Source organism: Aythya fuligula, chromosome 15 (genome assembly GCF_009819795.1).
Source record: "Aythya fuligula isolate bAytFul2 chromosome 15, bAytFul2.pri, whole genome shotgun sequence".
Classification (NCBI taxonomy): domain Eukaryota; kingdom Metazoa; phylum Chordata; class Aves; order Anseriformes; family Anatidae; genus Aythya; species Aythya fuligula.
In genome coordinates this window covers 8,410,054-8,429,663 of record NC_045573.1, presented here as the reverse complement: position 1 = coordinate 8,429,663, position 19,610 = coordinate 8,410,054, and the positions used below count along the sequence as shown (strand labels likewise).

The window sequence follows — 19,610 nt, the reverse complement described above, 5'->3', positions numbered from 1 at the left end:
CCTGAGGACATCTTTTCTGTCTGCATAGGAAGCAAGTATATGTCGAAAGCTATTTAAATAACTGTCTGCAATCCAGATTCATGCTGACAACCTGTGCTTCCTGTTTAGTGTGATGTGATTCTGAATTGTTATGCTTAAGTAACACAGGTTATGATGAGACATGGATGCCCCTGACTAAAGCTAGAAGCTGCCTAAAACACCTGCTCATTCTAATATGGAACAGCATGTGTGAGCCCGGGGGTGTCTGAACTTGTTGCATTTTTATGAAATACTGGCAAAGGTCTCCTCACCACCAAGGAAGGTTAGGTAATTAGATATCCTGCCACCGTGGTCATATTTGGGGTTTCTAAGGCGTTGTCTGTGCTTCCTCCTCATCATACATCCCCTTTCCAGTATGTTTTCTACTAGCAGAGACCTTCCAGGTTGGTAGCACTCTGAGCACCTCAAATTAGCACGTTTCCCTGCTGCAACCCAGTATTCTGCATATGTACCAAGAGGGCTTTGTTTGCTCTTTACAGTTGCATACCTCAGAAAAATAACTAAGTTCTCCTGAAACTTTATGTAAAAAAGGGATTTTTTTTGGCTTATTTGGCCTTCTTTCCGTTTAACATAATGTTTATAGACATTCCCCCAAAATTTGCTTGATACGAAATGTGTACACTATAGCTGTATCTTCTGAATTTTTTTTTTCTATTTAAAAGTTAAAAAGTGGTTTGTAAAATATTAAACTACTAAGAACAGAATATGATATGGCTCTATCATAGAAGTAGACTGAGGAACCAGACTGTTGTATCAGCAGAAGAAAAACATTAGGTTAATCTGTATTACAGCACTCTGAAAGAATACAGAGCTTTGAAAACAGCTTTCACTAGGGGGGTGGGACATTTTACTTTTATGTAGAGCTTTTGTTCATTTAGAATTGTTTACTCCAGCAAGCAACCCTGTGCTCTTTGTTTGACTGATTTTTCCCATTTGGCAGACCCTTTGCAATCACATGGATAACATTCTTCTTTCCACTGAGACATAGAAAAACTATTCTTTATTGACCTTGCTTGTTGTCCTTAATGGCAAAAATATATCTACATACTAGGTGAACCATATTACTCATCACTGACTTCAAGTGAAAATTCTTCAAAGCAAGCAACTCAAAGAGCTGCTCTCATTTTTATTTTTTAACAATCCAGTGATTTCTCCCTAGCAAACAACTCTGCCCTCAGCTACACACACCCAACTCCCACAGCTGGCACTGAGAACTGTGTACCAGTATCCGAGGGCTGAAGTTGTCTTAAAAGAAAAAATGCCATGTGTAGAAAATACGTCTTTTGGGTTGGGTGGGGGGAATTTTCTCCCTTGTATTGAACAGCAGAGTATTTGCTGGGGAAGTATGGATGCGTACTTTTTCATTTCTGTGGATGTTTTAGAAAGCTAAGTATTTAATGTTTTATTTTGTATGGTTGCAGTGGGAAGCAAATTGTAAGACTTAGAACATACACAAAAGCATTCACCATTTTAATTTTCGTTTTCTCACCAGTATCACAAAACATGGATTAAATTGCGTGGTACTGATTTAGAAACACATTAGCATTACAGTTTTACTTTGACATGTGAGTTGTTGTAAATCAAAGGGAGATTACGTAAGGGCCCAGCATGCCAAGATGAAATTCTGTTTTAATATGAGCAAAATTTTGTTGAAACAGATGGAATTGTGCACATTTAGCCAAATTTTGTGTCCGTATTTATTTATGTTTCTGAATGCTCACATAAAATCTTTTCTGATAGACATAAAACTCTGGATGAAATAAATGGGTCTCTAGTTAGCATAAACTGGAGCTGTTTTACTGACTTCTGCAGAGCTGCAACAATTTGTGTAAATTCAGGCTCTGCTCTGAACAGTCACATTTTCAGAAACACTGTGTTTCTGCAATTCCAAGTGAAGGCAAGGAAAGCTAGGGTTGCTCTGCATTTCTGAGGGGAAAATTCGGAGGGCCTTTTGTTATCACTTAGCACATGTGCTGAGAAAGTGTAAAATGAAGATCACAGGGACAGCATTTTCGGTGATCTTGCATGTGTACTTACTTACATAAGGCACAAGCAGAATAAAAAGTGGATTGGGCCCCCTGCTAAGGTCCCCTCATTATTTTTTAATTCAGCCTTGTCAAGTAAAACCCTACTTTGGCCTTAAAAATTTCAGTTAGAGAAGATACTTGTACTTCTCCTACTAACTCCATACAAGTCCAACAACGGCCTAGGTGATTTCAAGAAAAGAGTAATAAAATGTGGATACCAGGTAGTGTTGCTGTGGTTCAACGTGAATTTATTCCATCACTTCGGCAGACTTCATCTGCATCATTATACCAGTACCCACCTCTCTTTTTTTTTTTTTTCCCCTGCTTCATGATGCTGGTGTTTTACCAGATCAGGAAAACAAAACCGCTTTTGAAAAACTCTGATAAAACATCAAGGTTACCACAATTCTGTGTTGTTCAGCCACAGCTGTGTGGTCTTGCTCCCCCCCCCCTCCTTTCACAAGTGCTTGAGCCAGTTCAAGGAACTGCTGAGCCAAGTGGAAGAATCAAAATTAGTTGTAGTGTTAGGAGCTTGTCTGTGCAGCTCCTTGCCTGGCTCACAGAGGGTTTGAGAGGTGCTAGAGCTAGGGGCAAGCGTGGGAACGTGACCAAAGGTGGAGGAATCTTGCCCTAGCCTTTAGGAGACAGTTTCCTTCATTTCAACTTTGCTCATACTGCAGAAAAAATATAGGTGGATTTTAACATCAAGCTAGCACAAGTGTTGTAAGTAAATAGTAAAGCCTTTATTCTCGTTAAGAACAGCATTTTGAAAATAAAACATTTGCCCATGCTTTACAACCTTTGTAGTTTTGTATAGTTATGTACAGTCATCATGGTACACATTGATTGTCTTGAAAATCCTTTAAAGATGTACTTAATAAGAGATACCAGTATGCAACAATCAGCGGAAAAAAAGGTACGTTATAAAACACACATTAATACATTTAATAAATATATTATCTATCAAAAATGAGCTTTAGCTCTCATCAATTAATAAAAAGCACCTGCTTTGTAATCCTGTAAGTTGGTAGAATAGTTCAATTGTTTTATTATAAAAGCTACAGTGCTCCCTTTTGCATTGCCTTTGGTTAGGCCCAAGGCATCAAGCTCCAAAGCCAACCAAGATGCCTGTGTTTATACCAAAAACAGAAACATCTAGTTCTATACTTCATGTACCTTGTTTGTAGAAACAAGTGCATGTACTGAGAGTGCTATTCTGAAGATACTACATATTTTCTGGCAAGTGTCAAACACCCTCAGCTCCTCTGAAAGCAGGACAGGACCTGTGAAGTATGGCTTTGGATGCTTTTCTACCCATTGATCAGAAGCCAGTTATTATAAATCTAGTTTTGGTAACAATTTTTTCAGATGCTTTACAATTTCTGTATGGAAACACCACGAGTACATACCATCAAGGGACAACATAGTAGCTTTTATAGTGTAAAAGCTAATTAAAATTAACTGAACAGTGAAAGGCTTGTGCTTACACTTATGTTGTTCACAGATGCTCTACATTCTAGATAACTCATAAAAGGCAAAAGTAAACAATGTGTTTACTGTAACAGAAATATAAGTTAACATAAAGGTGCCTTTCTTCAATTACATTTTTATTTGGGGCATTTTACATAACAAACTAGTGACTTACAAAAAAATTGCTTATTACTAATTGTATGAAGTTGGAAAGTAAAGACCCTCCTAATCTATTGCCACACCTTCACCACAAATTAAGCCCAATCCTGCTACTTTGCAATGGTGTGAATAGTTCACACGACCAACCAAGGACAGTAGTCATGTGAGTAGCAGATTGTAGAATCTGGCCGTATTTTTGTATAAGGCCTTAAATTCCAATCAGCTTCGTTATGAGCAGGATTGGGAACTCTATTTATCAATTCAGTCACACCCAGAAAAAGAAAAAAAACAACACTATTTCTTAAGAGGACTATATCTCATACTGTTTTTGTCCAAGGTCTGTAAAATATGTATTGTAGTTCATAAATCTCGGCTGTAGCATGATAAAACTTTTAAAAGGAAGCTGGCCTACCATTTATGCCATGGTCATCTTATATGTTTTTACGGTAGTTTTCTGATTTTTTAAAACAAAACTCTTCAGGCAAGTGATGATAAGGGGTTTTATATTCTTCCAAATTATGCAACTTCTGGGTAACTATTGCTATCATAAATGTTACTTTATTTGATCAAAGCTTTGCTTTTAACAAGCAAAACGTATTTCTAAGTCACTGGATAGCATGCAATATCCACCCCTACCCTACTTGGTTACCTAGGCCACCTAGTTACTTACAAAATAAAATAAGCAATCCCTACAACAAGCAGATGCTTCCTTTGCCTCAAGGAGGGAAGGGCAGGGGGGAATATCTGACATGGAGCTAACACACTCCTTTATTCATGCATGACAGAAAACCATTGCGTCTGGAAGAGAAGGGCTGTGAAATAAAATCCTATAAGATGATCATGGCAAGAATGGCAATATATATTTTTTCATATATATATACACATATATATCAGTGTGCAACACTTAGGGACTGGTCTTGCAGCCTCTGTACCTGTATGTAGACCCAGACTGCTCGTGGGAGTACAATTCTGCAGGACTAGGTTCCTAATTCAGTAGAAATGGAGGTACATGGAGAATCAGGAAGACTCTTGAAAAATAAAACACTCATTTCTTTTGCAGTATACAGCAAGTAACTTCTTTCTGTGAAGCTACTAAGCTATTCGGTTATTTGTACATTATATTTTTTAGTTTGAAAATATATATTTTTATTATAGCATATGCAAAGTTTATTTGTTATATGTTTCCTATGCCCTCAAGTAAAAACAATTTGCTTTTAGTATCGAGGAAAGCTAAGATTAACATCGGCCAAACAGTGAAGATACAATGATGTTTTCAATGTCTGATATGTATTAAATGTTAAATAAAGGAATGATTGCTTAAACATAATGAAAACCATGGCACAAACAATGGGCAATGGGAACCTTTCAAATAACCTGGAGAAAACAAAGATAAAAAGCTTTGAGAAAGTCTGCTTTATATCAACTCAAAGAAGTGGAGGTGGGGGGGAGGACGAGGGAAGAAACTACCTTAAAAAACAAAAACAACAACAAACCACCTCCAGAAAGGAGATTCTACCCGCTAGGCACTAAAACGCACAACCACATTTAAATGCACAAACAACTGCAGTCAATGGGACTACTCATATGAACAAGGATTAGAAACAGAGGCCTTGACCCTATATGCTGCTGAGTTTCTCCTGACAGGTGATCAGTACTTTTCAGCTGCCACCGAATTCCTGCTCGACGGGATCAGCCTACCAGCCCAGACCGGCTTGTGTTGTGCGGTGGGTCGCCCATCATCCACCATCACAACGAACGTACTTCTGGCAAACCCGCATCACGTTCTCTCCCCAGCTAAGTCTTTGCAAAGCATATCCCTCCAAAGTTTCCTTTCATGGCTTCTTCTGTAGGAGAAGTGACAATGTGCGCGGCTCTGCTCGCACCTGGGGTTGAGGAATAAGAGGGAATCCGATTCCAGGCTTCTGGAGAAAGCTGACTATGCTGGACCTACACTTCTTCTCTGCCTCAAGAAGCTCCATAACTCCCATAAACCGTGCACAGACCTTTTGTCTCTCCAGAACTGCCTTCATACACAGGCTTTTTAAAGAGAAGAATATCAACCTACAGTGTAATGGTAATTGAGTTGCCACGGAATGACAATGCTTGACTGCACATGATGCTACGTGATGTTACAGTACAGCTAGATAATGAAGCAAACAAGGACTTTTCATGGCATTGGAAATGAAGGTAAAAGGAGCAAAATGGAAAGAAATCCTGTATGTTTTCACACTGTAGTGGCAATCTTTTGTGGCAACGTGAATTAAGTTTAGGTGAAAGGAGGATATTTTGCAAGCAGCTGGCAACTAAAATCAGGCTTGCCTCACACACTAGTTACAGACAAGAGAATATCTTACATTTCAGAATGCAATATCCCTCCTTTCATTTTGAAGTGTGCCTACTACTATTTTAAATCATATTCAGCTTCAGGCTTACAATTTTGTTTTTGCAATTAGTTTATCAGTTCAGTGGTGTTCACATTTACACAAAATCCTCTGTAGGATTTCACAAGCTCCTGGATGTTCTGTTGCTTTGTTCTGGTACTGCTATGGATTCCTCCCTCAAAGACACACTGCCAAGGAACAAAATCTGCAACAAGGATTCTTACTCTCTACAGCCTACAGCCTTTCACCAGAGGTGTCGTCCAGTGTAACTTGGCGGAGCAGTTGGTATCTGCAAATAAGGATAATAAACCCATAACTGAGAGATCTAGTGTGTTCAGACATCAGTGTTACCATGCTACATGTACACATCAGCTTTAGAGCCAGTATTTCCAGAGCAAAATGATGCAATGAAACTCATGTTCAATCCATACAGTGCATTTACCTCTGTAAAAGCCATGACTATAAATTCATTTCTCTCTCATTTTACTATCTAATGCTCTCCAGTAAGCTTTGTATCCACCTCAGAACAAAACAAATTCTCTAGCATCTTATCGTCCTTAAACTGCCTTTTTCCTGAGCTGCATAGTCTAGTATCAGAAAATACTGGAACAGATGAATCCAAGTATCGAAAGGAAGCTATTCATTACTGACAGCAAAGCACAAGCCTCATTTTATTCAAGTCAGTATGTTTCCCACTGTATTACCCACACTGCAGAATCCTCATACCTAGTCTCTCTTGCTTACTAAACCCAAACAAAACTGTTCTTACTTACAAACAAAAGAAGAGACCTGCAATCAGATTGCATTCTTTGGCTTTAAATGTTGAGGCTGAGTTATGGAATCAGCTCATGATTCAAAAGAAAAAAACCCAACTCACATGAGTATAAACTGGCTCATGGGTAAATTTTTAACAAGCATGTTGGTATGCATGAAAAAACATGAAGATGAAAATTACTTTCTTAACATTATGCCTACTATATGCAGTTTCTTAGCTGCAACTTAAACATCATGCGAAAAACATTTAGAAAGCCTGTTTGGCATCAGATCGCTGAGCCATTCTTACAACTGCAAGGCTGCAAAAAACAGGTCTATCGAATAACAGCATGCCAAACTATTGCCTAAGAGAAAAATCTACGTTGTTATCATTAAAATATTCTATACTCCTCTTTTATGAATCTTTGACAGAGATCCATACATATGTAACTTACAAAGAATTATGGACGTTTTACAAGAAAGCGGAAGATAGGTGAGAGACCACCGTTATCTGCAACATTTACTGTTATTTAGAGTAAAGTACTGGCTTGAAACACTTGTGTGACTCACAAAATCTAGAAAAAAAAAATCAGGTGGGAAATTGTGTCACTTGCTAGTTAACAAACTTAACACAAGTGTGGTTCAAAGGGGTTGTTTAGAGAAGAACTTGGTTCACCCAAGCTACAGTCCAAAATGTGAATGGCTAAGTAAAGAAATGCAAAATACTCTGTACTTACAACTTTTCTAGAGAGGAAGGGGAGCATTACATGCATACTTGCTCCCTGAATTTTCATGTATAGCTGTCACCCTGCTATGAATAAGCTAAATGCAGAAGGCTTTTCAATTAGTAGCAGTTGTATATGTATTGGTACAAAGCAAAGATTTCTTAAATCATCACATTTTGATACTTACAGTCCCACCATTTAGCACAACTGCCATCTCAGTTGGCTGATAAACATTGCTTCTAAAGGGAGCACTAGGTCGGCTTCCCAAACTGCCGTTTCGAAATCCTGCCGTCCTTAGCGCTGTGTTTAGAAAAGAGAGATTGTTCTTAGAACCCGGTCAGTGCTGCGCATCTCCTTTGAAATCATAAAAGTTTAATCCTCCAATTTAGTTACTGGGAACTGTGCCATTTATTTTAACTTTTATGCTGCCATACCAGTTTTCACATTGCTTTTGAACAGCAGGTTTTTGTACAGAATTGGGGAGGGATTGCAGGAAATAAATCAGTTTTACATAAAATTAACTGTTTGCTGTGGAATGGGAAAAGTTTCTCAAACTTTGCTTAGTCTCATTTCACCAGGTGTTTAATGTCTCCAGTCAGAGAACCTGTGATGCATCTTGCACAATGCTTTCTGCAAAATGCTTCCTCTATCAGTCTGGATACTGTGGGGTTAAGTAAAATGATATTACTCTTTGCTTTCTATCAAACTCAGAGGACAGAGATCCAAAACATTGCTTGAGCCAGCAAGCATGCTCACAGTCCCCACGAGCATTACTTCAGCATGACGAGCACATAAGGATTTTCCAGATGTTTCAGATTATATTTACTCTGCGAAACTAGAAATATGAAGTAAATATTGCTTTCAAACAGCTTAAACATGGCAATTAACTGAGGCAAAAGAGATGCTGACTGTCCTTCTGAATGTTTATAGCAGACCTACATTAGTGTCTCCATTAATTGCAGCACAAGTTTGGATTCAAGATGTATATTCTGAATGAGTGATGCGTAGTTAGGGATGTGCTTCTTTCCCTCTAAACCAGTCCGGGGATTGGCGCACACATACTCTATTTTACTTCAGGGGTAAATAATGGCTTCACTGAATTCAGATGTGGCCAGGGAACAGAGCTCATTTATACACGCTGCTTGAGCGGTTACAGCGGGCAATACTCATCTGTCAGCTGGTAAATAGAAACATGCCTGGATCTGGCACCTGGGGCAAGAAATTCTCTGAGATTTAATTGAAATTACAATACTCAGCTCTCTAGCTGAAATTGAGGATGAACTGAAGTTTAGAGGAATTTCAGCATAAACTTCAATGGAGTCAGGATTTAATATCATTGCACTGTGTGCAACAAGATTTAAATGGATCCTACAGACATACACATTCCTCCATCCACTGCTGCTCTTCTCTTTGGGCGTTGGACACAGAGATCAAGAACAGTGTTCATTTAGCACAGATATTTAGAAATCCAGCCCTACAAATGCTCAGCTGTTTACATATATATGGAACCTTATCTGCTCTATATTTTAAAGTTATATATATATATCACGCTATATTAACATATTTTGCAGAACACTGGGAGGACAAAAGATGAAAGCCTCTACACTAGAATTATGTATCTTTTATTTTATGTTTAACTACCTCAGGCTCAGTAGTATTCCTTCTTTGTAGTTATGCTTCTTATTGTGTGTTACACAACTGATTGCTCTGATATTTGATAGTACACACAAAGAAAGATCTCTCTATAATGCATCCTATCGTTAAAATATTTACACATTTTAGTATATAATTTACATGGTGATTTCAAAACTATTTTAAAAGACACTAAATTCAATTTCAGATTGCTGAGTTTTCCTTCCTTATTACTGCCGTTAGTCTAAAATATTTCCAACATGAGAATCAGAGAGAAAGTTGCCAAGAAGGTTTGAGTAAATGTCATGTCATAGTCTCCTTTTAACACACATTTTAAATTTAGTTAGCTTTGTTTTTAGGCACTGGCTCAGAGGATGACTTTTAGTACTAAAAGTTATTAAATGAAATTCAGTGAGTAATAGAGCTTATTGGGCTTGGGTTTCTCAACAGTTGTAGCACTCCACATTTCTTATCCAGGTTTTTCATGTATAAGACAAACCCTATTTGCTTTGCAGAAGTTGCCCTGTTACTGAGCAATGCACTTTGAGACAGCACTGAGAATTCATTTAAGTTGCCCTTTTCCAGGGATTCTAAATACTTAACTAGTATTTTTTAGAAGACATGGAAATGAGAATAATTCTTCTAAGTAGATATTTCAACATATCTATCACATGAATATTAAAATTACAGATTAGTATGTTGTTTAAATAACTGAATTTAAAACTGTTTTGCTTTATTAATACTTAATGGTATTCCTGGAATAGAACACCTCTTGGTATGTATAACTTGGAGCTATGTTGTGATGAGAAAAAGGAAAAAATGAGACCATATGCTTATTTGAACCTATAGTTTAAAGGTTATTCAGATTTTTAGAATGATTATTAAAGTCTTTTTTAAAAAAAAAAAAAAAAAAAAAAAGGAAAGCAAATTTGCTTTATACAGAATGAATTAATGGAAAATACGTTTAACCAAACATGTTTTCCATTTAATGCTAACCACTTATTTAAACAAATATTACAGTCAGCAAACCACGAGATGGTTTCTAGTCAGAGAATCACAGAATCACCTAGGTTGGAAAAGAGCTTCAGGATCACCAAGTCCAACCATAAATCACATCTTCCAAAATTTACGTATCATTGTTATTCTTAAACATCATTATTATTATTATTGAAGAAAGTATCCCTCCTTTAATTCCTGAACTCTTAAAGACAAATTCTTGAATTGAGGTTAATTAAATGAATAGCAGAAAAGATTATTCTCTGTATACCTGCAAAGAGCCAATTGCTAATGGATTCTGAGTGCTTAGCCACTGACAGCCGTCAGTGCAGTGATATGACTTAAATTAACACTTGCAGCCTTAATATGTGACTTGAATATTTTTACTTGTATTTACTTTTACTCTCCACCATGAGTACGTTTTGTCTCCAAACCCTGTTGTAATTCTATATATACACTAGAGAACAACTACAAAGGAATAATTATTCTGTTTTGATTTATTAAAAACACATCCTTCTTCCACATGCCATGGGAATAGGATTGACATGCATTTATTATGATAAATATTAATAAGGGTATCAGATAAGGAAATCTATTTTGTATTTAGATTAAAACATAACATCATAAATTACACTATAATAGATACTATAATTCTTTTATAGCTATCATACATTAATCCATTTCACTAAAAAAATTGATCACTAATGACTAGATAAAAAAGGAGCTTCTGTGTTTTTTTTTTTTTTTTTTTTTAAATGTATGCATGAATGAGAATAATACAGGCTGAAAGATCCAATTTTCTTCTTATATCTGCCTTAGTCAGAAATAACTCCACTGAAGTCATTGCAGTTACCTTACTATGAAATTAATTTAATGGGAGTTGGAGGGCAGTAAAAAAAGAAAGATGAATGCATTTACAGTCTATGGCAAAGTTGCCTCTACTTCTTTGTAGCATTAGTAATAAATAAGCATTCTTCCATCCACGTGATTTTTGTTTGTTTTATCACTACCTGTGTTACATACTCACAGATCTTCACTCCTTTCTGTTCAAAGCTTTCATACAAGGAGGAAACCTTTAAAGTTCCTGCTAAAGCACTTGGAGGGAAAATATTTTCCTTACCCAACACTGTCACAAACATGAGTGCCCTTTTCCTACATGTCTGGTGTACATCCAGAGGAAACATCAAAACCAGAGGAAAACAACGATACGTAAAGATGAAAACAAAGGTAAAGTGCCTGGATAGTCATTGGCTGGGATGCCAAAGTTCTCGTCTCAATTACAGTGAATAAAAAGCAGTTTGTGTAATACCAAAATCCTTTGTCCAATTGTGGGAGTTCACCAGAACACAACCTACCCTACACAATACCATCAGGCTAGTCACATAAGCATCCCTGTATATTTTCTGATCTGTGTTAAACTTTCAGCAATGGTTTGGATCTCTTAAACAACCAGTTGGGCTCTGGCCCTTTTGGTAATCACTCATTTTCATTGCAAATTTTCATTGTGTGTCAGAACAACACATTGTTCTGTGTCACCAAACAGCTATGACAAGGAAAGCAGCCATTACCTTGAAACCTGTCTCTGTGTATTCTGTTCATATGTTAAAGTCTTCAGGACAAAAAACTGTCTTTGAACTTGCCTGTATACCACCTTGCATTTTTTTTTTTCCTCCAGCGTTGTAAAATAGCAAAGTCCTATGATATTACTGGTGGCATGATTATTATGCTACAGGTAGTATGATTAGTAATAATTATTTTGTTGCTGAAGAGGCTGAACACTTTGTAACATGGAGAACTTACTTGATTTTTTCTTGGGTTTTAAAAAAACACTTCATATAAAATGTTGTTAGTAATGACAAAAATATATATATTATTTACGTTATTTGAAAATAGAAGTTATTTTTCCAGTGTTTTCCTTCCGCTTTTGGTGTTGTTCATTTTTTTCAATGAAAAAAACAAGAGTCATTCTAACCAAAAGACATATTTTCTGTATTGTTTTTCCTCTACTACTTTCATAATTGATTTTTAACAAAAAATTTTAAAAGTGAGCTATAAGCAATATAAAAAAAATAAAAATGTAATGAGCCCTGTTCTGAATACCTGAAAAACATCTCATACAGATTATTTTCTTTGCTACTACATAAAAATAGTAAATTCTTACCTGCATTATGTTCATCCATTGAAAAGGCTTTATTTTCCATGTAGCTCCGAGGAAGCTGTATATCTTCCTCAAAAGCAGTTTCACGCATCCTTGGCTGTGAAGTATCAAAATAATTGGGAGTGTTTTCCTGCTGTGATGGAAGGATGGTACAGTGGACCTCAGGGATAGCATGAAAAATAACAAACACCCAACCACTGGACACCAGTGCAATAGCAAGAGTGGGATCACTCCATTTGTCTCTTCTCTTTAGTTCAGCATTACCAAAGAGGTACATAGTCATCCAGGCTACCCAAATCAGAATGGAAAAGAAAAGTGTTATAATGAGACATACTCCATTTTTCTTCCATTTCTTAAACTTTCCACAGAGAGTGAAAAGAGAAAAACCCATGGTAAATACCATCAGGAACATAACGTAAATCAAAGCCATAGCAAAATCCATCGGTTCATAGCTGCAGGCCAACTTGTTATCTCTGACAACTGTTAGTATTAACCACTCGGTTGCAATAATGACCTGAACAAGCATCAGGCAGATCGCCACACCAGCTAGATGCCAGCCAGATGGACTTTTCCCATGTCGAACTAGTCTACGAAGTCTCCAGGCTTGAGCTAGCAGGCACGAGAAGCACAAAGCAAAGATAACTCCCCATAGAAACCTTCGGGTAGAGCACACCATTTCATCTTCTTGGATGATGAAAGCAAATGTCAGCCCAAACAGTCCAAGAGTCCCAAAAAGAAAGAGGAAGTGCATTCCCAGGGGGCTCTTCTTCTCTTTCTCCTTGATGAAGGGCAGCCTCACCAGCAAAATCAGCATCAGCAGCAATGTTGTCAGCACACCTGCTCCCGCAACTGCCTCCACAACTATTCCCCAAATGGCATCCAGGTCGCACAGGTACACGTACTGCGGGAGGAGGTCCAGTCCGCACCCTCTCGGCGTGCTGGAGTTTTCAGAAGAGCCATAGCTGATCACGAAGAGGAGGAAGAAACCAATGGCTGGGTAGGTTTTCATTTTTCTGTCTGAGACAATAAAACATTTGTTTGTTTAGCTACATGTTACTTCGGAGCATTTCACAGCAATTGGAAGTACAGCCTGTTTCAATAGCTCACATTTACACTTGTTTTTTGCACTGAATTTTCAGCTGAATTAGCCTACCCCATCCCCTTGTGCTGCCCTCCCAGAAAGTTACTTTTGCCTGTTGTACGCTGAGTGCAAACTGATTCGTTTCTGCATTTGCATAGATTGAAAATGTTTCCCATCACCACCCCTGCAAATATTCTAAAACGCAACCATAAGAAACAATTTATCATGTTGTGAAATCATACATTAACTGTGGTGTTTTACTGTTCAAATTTGGCTTCTTAAAGAATGTGTGAATTGCACTGAATCTGATACAAGTGTAAGTTGCATCAGAATTAGACTATTTCAGAGGCTTGCTCCTTTACTGGAATAATGATAGAGTTAGCCCCCTTCCTCCCCTTTAAAAAAAAAAAAAAAAAAGAGAGAGAGACAAAGCTGTCTGAGGAAAATAAACATTGTGCTTTATTTTTTTTTTTTAAAGGAAAATCTTGTTTTCATCCTCAGTCAATAGGCAGTTATGATATTCATTCCTTTCATCCTCTTCCAAAGCCCAGGTATTAGATTGCATTTGCAAATGGGAATGGTTGGCTAGAGAAATCTCATATTCTGCAACAATGGTGCACACATGCAGCGTCATCAATCAACTCATCAAAAATGAATGTCTCTTTGTGCTTCTTAGCAAATCTAAAGCCATTCAATGAAACAAACAACAAAAAACAGAGCTTCACTTTCCTCAGCCTACAGAGTGAACAATTGTAAACTCCCCAGGAACACAACATACCATGCTCAATCACCAGGACCAAAAATCTGGACAAATTCCAGCAAGTCAAGACAAATTCCTAGTTTTAGGCAGAACACAGATTAGGTGATTTTAAAAGATGCATGTTACGCCATTTGCTTTTACTTAGCAAAGCGGGGCAAAGGAGAAGATTGTTAAAAATGTAACATTTAAATGAATAATCTATCCCAGAGAGTGTAAACACTACGTGTACCAGATATGAAACCTCATCCTGTTAACCTTCACTTGCTTAATTAGTGCTACAGATTTCAGTAGGATTACATTCAGTGATGTGAACTGCATGCCTAGGTGAAAATGCTCAGAATAAGAATTTCATTATATGGTGTGTGGAGACTTTATGGAAGAAAAACACCATGGAAGCAGGCACTGAGTTACTCATGTAACTCACATGACATGCTTAAGATATAGAGCAAGAAACTGAGATGCTATCAGTAACTTTTTTACAACTTACACAAAGCCCTAAATGATTACTCGTATAACGATGTTTTATAAATCAGAAATGTGTTTAATGAAAACATCAAGAAGTTTAATGAGTTGAAAATGTTTTAAAGTCACAGTGCAATGTTGTTACATTGGACATAATCAGTCCTAACCAGTGCCAAAACTATTTACACACACTTCATGAAACAGTGCAGCATCTATTACAGATGAGCACTATGGGTTTTCTTCCAGTGTGTTATAATCCTGTAACAGGCAAAGTTAAATCTTGAGAATCGCAATCTTTAAGCTAATGTTCATCCCCTTTCGCTGAATAATGAACAGTGCCCATTTTAGGCTACTGCCAGGAGACGAATGATGGAAATTACACTTTCCTATTAGAGGAACCAAGACAGCAAATGTGCTAATATAAATGTGTAATGACTTTATGGTCTTCATTTATGCAACAGACAAAAAAGCTTATTACAAAATTTCATCTCTGAAGTAGAAGCTGTGACAAATAAGGTGATAGGGCATCGGACAAACAAGAGACAAGTAATGAATGAGCTGTGCCTGCCCACAGAAATTACAGTATCCTCACACTGTTGGAAGGGCTAAAATGTTCTAACGCTACTATGACTTGCAGCTAATGACTAAAGATTTTTTCCTACCTAACTGTAATTTTCTTTATGGTGAAATGGTAGAAGATTTACTTATTTGTACCTGATTTGTATAACAGGTTTCTCAATAACTGTCATGACATGGTAAAAACACTGACTTTACACAAAGAAAATTAATCATCAGTGAAATATATTCATTTCCCTATTGAAAATGGTCATGCTCAATAAATATCTTTACGAGTACAGAATTAACTAGAAGGAAACATTCCGAAGGTAACTTAGGAATCCCTTCTACACATAGGTGGTTCTTACTCCAACTAGTGCATTTACTTTTTAGGATATCCAAAACATCCTAAAAATAAAAGTGGGGAATGGTCACCTGCTGGTACAAAGGGAGGAAATCCACTAGGATCTAAGGCAATGCTGTGAACCATGGGTACCAATTTCAAGAAGCAGGAGATCCTGTGGAAAGTTACTCAAAACTCATCCTCAATGTCTCCCAAATGGGAAACAATAAACAGCCCTTTAAATGAGGATCACGTTAATTTTCCACTACCCTACCACTTACAAATAATGATATACATGCACTAAATTGGTTTTAATACTAGCTTTGTTTATTCACTGCTCTCCAAAGACCTGGGGGGTAATGAATTAAGTGCAAGTATCTCTAGTTCTAAGATATTTTCCAGTTTTCTGGTTACTTTATTCTTGTCATGTAACCCTCATGTGATTGAGCTATTCTAGGACAGTCTGTTTCCATGGAGATTGTGCTGCATGGGTAAGCAGTCATATTGTCAGCCCATCATTTGTTTCCTCTTCCTATTTGGAAGTGTTTGCGAAAGGAGGGTTAATACATTTGGAGTAGTTTCCCCTCCACGAAGGAGTAGTCTCTTTAGGAAAGGGGAAAACACAGAAATTCAGAGATGTTCAACTCAGGAGTTTTCCCAAGTTTCTTCCATCTGTGAAATTACTTTTGGGAGAGCTGATGGAAATAAACAGTAGTTCTCTTAGAAAGCTCCAATGCAGCTACAGCATAAAACAAGAAATCTCTAGGAATGCTGACAGGTATTCTTGGTGTGCAATCACATTCCCATCACATGTCAGCAAGTCATGCTGAACAGTAAATGCTTTCTACATCAAAGCTTTCAAACTGGGCTTCCTCCAAATGAGGAATCTTCTCCTTGTCACTGCTATAGATACAGCCACGTTTGCAATCAGTTTAGTACATACTTCTGCCTGACTAGGTAAGAACTGACAACATTAATATGCAAACCCTGTGATGATACCAGCCCAAATCCTCTTGGTAGCACTGTTCCTCAGCAGTGAACTCACACTGGCATATAGACAAGGAAAAATTGCATTACAACACTGAAGTTTTAGCTTTAGCTGAAACCACAGACTCAGTAAGTAAAAGGGAAAACTATAAAGTCTTTTTTTTTTTTCCAGAAAAGTTGTTTTGGAAAAGCAAAGTATCAGTATGGGTTTGTTGTTAAAATAGTGCCTTCCTCAAGCCTGTGTTGTGGGTGGAGAGGCAGAAGCCTGTGCGCCTCGATTTTACTACAGAATCTCATCTCTGCTCATTATTCCCAGTAGCTACATAAATCAGTGACTGCAGGAGATTAGTATTTTTACCTCTTTATGTCTAGATTAGCTCTCAGCAAAGTTATGCAACCTCTCGGCAGTAACAATAGCGCTCTGTTTGACTGGCACCTCACTCCTACTCCCACCGGAGAGCTACAGCGATAGTAATGCAGAAATGTCACAGAAACATTCCAGCACACACAGTCAGCGACACCAACGTGTCTCCGGCAGAGCTGAATGAAACTGTTAATACAGGAGGAAGTCAGATTGATTTTTTTTGTCTCCAGATCCCCCTCCAAAATCAGATTGCAGTGCAACTGGTTAAGCCAACATACCTGGACCCGAGAGCAATCAGAAGCACATAAAACCAATTGAGGAGCTTTAGGTATTTCAGGCAAAAGCAGAAAGCAAACAGTAGGACAGCTTGCAAATCCAGCCCTCAATTTTTAGTCTAAGATCTGTTCTCAGTTACCAAGCACAAACTGCTGTTTGCAGCGGAGTGAAGTCCCCTGCGCTATCGGGCGTAGGGGACAGTGCAAGAACCGGTACAGAAATGGCAGACATGGAGCTGCCCCAGCGGTACAAAGTACAATTGCAAGCAAGCAACTGAGCAGAAAGAGAAAAATCTCACAGTTGTCATCAGAAAGTTGTCATGGTTAAAAATCAGTGAGGCTTTCAAGAGCTGAAGCCTTCTGACCAAAGACTGCAAATCTGTTACCTAGTCAAACACATGCTGCTGTGTGCCATTAGAGAATATCTATAGCAAGAATAAATCTGTAACCATGTAAAGGTTTATGTTATTTATGGTTAGATGCATTGTCCGATCCCCTTTTTACAGTCCGAACGTTAATCAACTGATACAGGAGGAAGCATCTGATCTCAGAAAAGGAAAACAGCCCAGTAAATAAAAGCAGTAGTAGCACAAATAGTAACCTGCTCAGCCACGCACAGGCAGAAGACTGGTTCACTGTAGCATTTCCAAAAAAAACCGCCCCCACCACCAAGTGTTGTGGAGAGATGGTAGCGAGTGAGGAATTAATCACAACACGGGATCTCTGCCAGCTCCTTTTGATCAGATTTGAAGAATGAGCTTCAAGACTGATAACAGAGCAGCAAGAGTCGAGCCAAGATCAGTCTACTGAGCAGATGTATTTCTAGAATAATAATTAATAGTGCAATTGCACTTTGTATGCAAAAACACAACCCTGGTTTGGATTTACCCTGCGTTGGAATAACCCACGTAATGCTCACAGCTACAGAAAGCATGACCCCTCTCCAAAAGACGTAGGAAAATGTGTTTTCATTTAGAAATACTTTGCAACGCTGAATGTTATATGCAATGAGCTTTCAGCTGTTCTAGGTGCTCACCATTTCCTTCAGTCAGACACTGTATGTCCTCTGTACCTAAATGCTTATGACTATGAAGTCTGCTCTTATTATGCTACTATCGACCAATGACACCAATCAATGTTTTTCCTTTGCTTTGCTAATTCTCCAACTGTTTCTCTTCATGTCACAGCCTCGTGATGGAGGGGTTCCCTTCACCTGATGGCCCTGATGCAGGGAGACAACACCTCAGTACCCACAGCCCCGGCTGGTAAGCGGCACATAAAGCACCGCACAGGCTCCGTGCTCCAGCAGCGAGAGCCCACCGAGGTGTCGAGGTTCAGCGGGCAGGAAATCCTGTTAGCCTTGGGATAAACATTAGGTCAGGCGTAAACAAAGGGTTCACATAAGTGCTAAATCCTATCGCTCTTTGGCTTCGGGGAGAAGCAATACAGAGGGAGGGCTTTTTATTAAGTGGAAATTAAACAGCTGGCGGGGCTCAGCCCTCCCGAGGCGCGCTGCACCCCGACCTGGGGCTCCCACCTTCCAGCTGAGGCCGGGACCGGGCAGAAAGGCGCAGCCAGGGGCCAGCAAAAGGCTTCTCCCCCCGGTCCCGGTCCCGGTCCCGGAGCACAGCGCCCGGTGCCGGGGGGCGCGGGGCCGGGCAGCCCCCGCCTGCGGCCGCTTCCCCGCTCCCCCTTAATCCTCCCGCACCGCCGCCTCCTCCCCGCCCGCACCTAGCCTGCTCCCCTTCTGTCCCCCGCTCCCTTCGCTCTCCCCTCTCTCTTCCCAGGCTCTCCCTCCCCCCCTCCCTCCCTCCCTCCCTCCCCCAGCCTGGCTCAAAGCCCCCTCCTCGCCAGCCCTTCCAGGCGGGGGCAGCCCCCTCCTCCGCCCCCCTCTGCTGCCCTATATCCACCCTAATCCCCCTGCCGGACTCCCTGCAGCCTGCTGTCTGCTGCCGGCCACCGGGCTAATTCCGCGGGCGCAGCTCGGGGCCGGCACCTCCGGGGGCCAGGAACTGGGGAATGGGGACCGGAGAATAGAGACCGGGGGCTGAGGAATAGGGACCGGGACCGGGGACCCCACTCACCCGCTGGCTGCTGCAGCCGAGGCCGGCGGGGCAGCTGTGTCCGCCTGCCCGCCGCAAGTCACATCCCGGAGCCTGCGAGCACCGAGCCCCCCCGGGGCTGCTCATGGAGCGCCTGGCCCCGGCACGGCACGGCACGGAGCGGTGCGCTGCCCGCCCTGCTCTGCGCCCTCCGCCCCGCTGCGCTACGACCCGGCGGCGAGCCCCCTCCCACCGCCCCGCCCCGGCACGGCTCGGCTCGGCTGGGCTCGGCACGTATCCACCTCCACGGGCACTGGCACGGCACGGCTCGCCCCCAGCCCGGCCGGATTGCTGCTGCGAGGTGCAGGGAGCGCAGGGCACGGGGAGCCGGGAGCGGGCAC

At 39.9% G+C, this 19,610-nt stretch overlaps 1 protein-coding gene across 3 annotated transcripts; it reads right to left on the bottom strand.

The window, feature by feature from the left end:
- Positions 1-2,787: 2,787 nt before the first annotated feature.
- Positions 2,788-19,382, bottom strand: GPRC5B (G protein-coupled receptor class C group 5 member B). Of its 3 annotated transcripts, none has more exons than XM_032197482.1 (4): positions 19,252-19,382; positions 12,344-13,357; positions 7,742-7,854; positions 2,788-6,365 (listed from the first exon to the last, which is right to left on the bottom strand). In XM_032197482.1, the coding sequence occupies exons 2-4, from the start codon at positions 13,347-13,349 to the stop codon at positions 6,321-6,323; spliced, it is 1,164 nt and encodes a 387-aa protein (XP_032053373.1). In that variant the 5' UTR covers positions 13,350-13,357; positions 19,252-19,382; the 3' UTR covers positions 2,788-6,320. The 3 variants fall into 3 exon arrangements, with proteins under 3 accessions (XP_032053373.1, XP_032053376.1, XP_032053374.1); XM_032197485.1 differs by having other exon boundaries at positions 12,344-13,353; XM_032197483.1 differs by lacking the exon at positions 19,252-19,382 and adding an exon at positions 17,171-17,267.
- Positions 19,383-19,610: the final 228 nt, after the last annotated feature.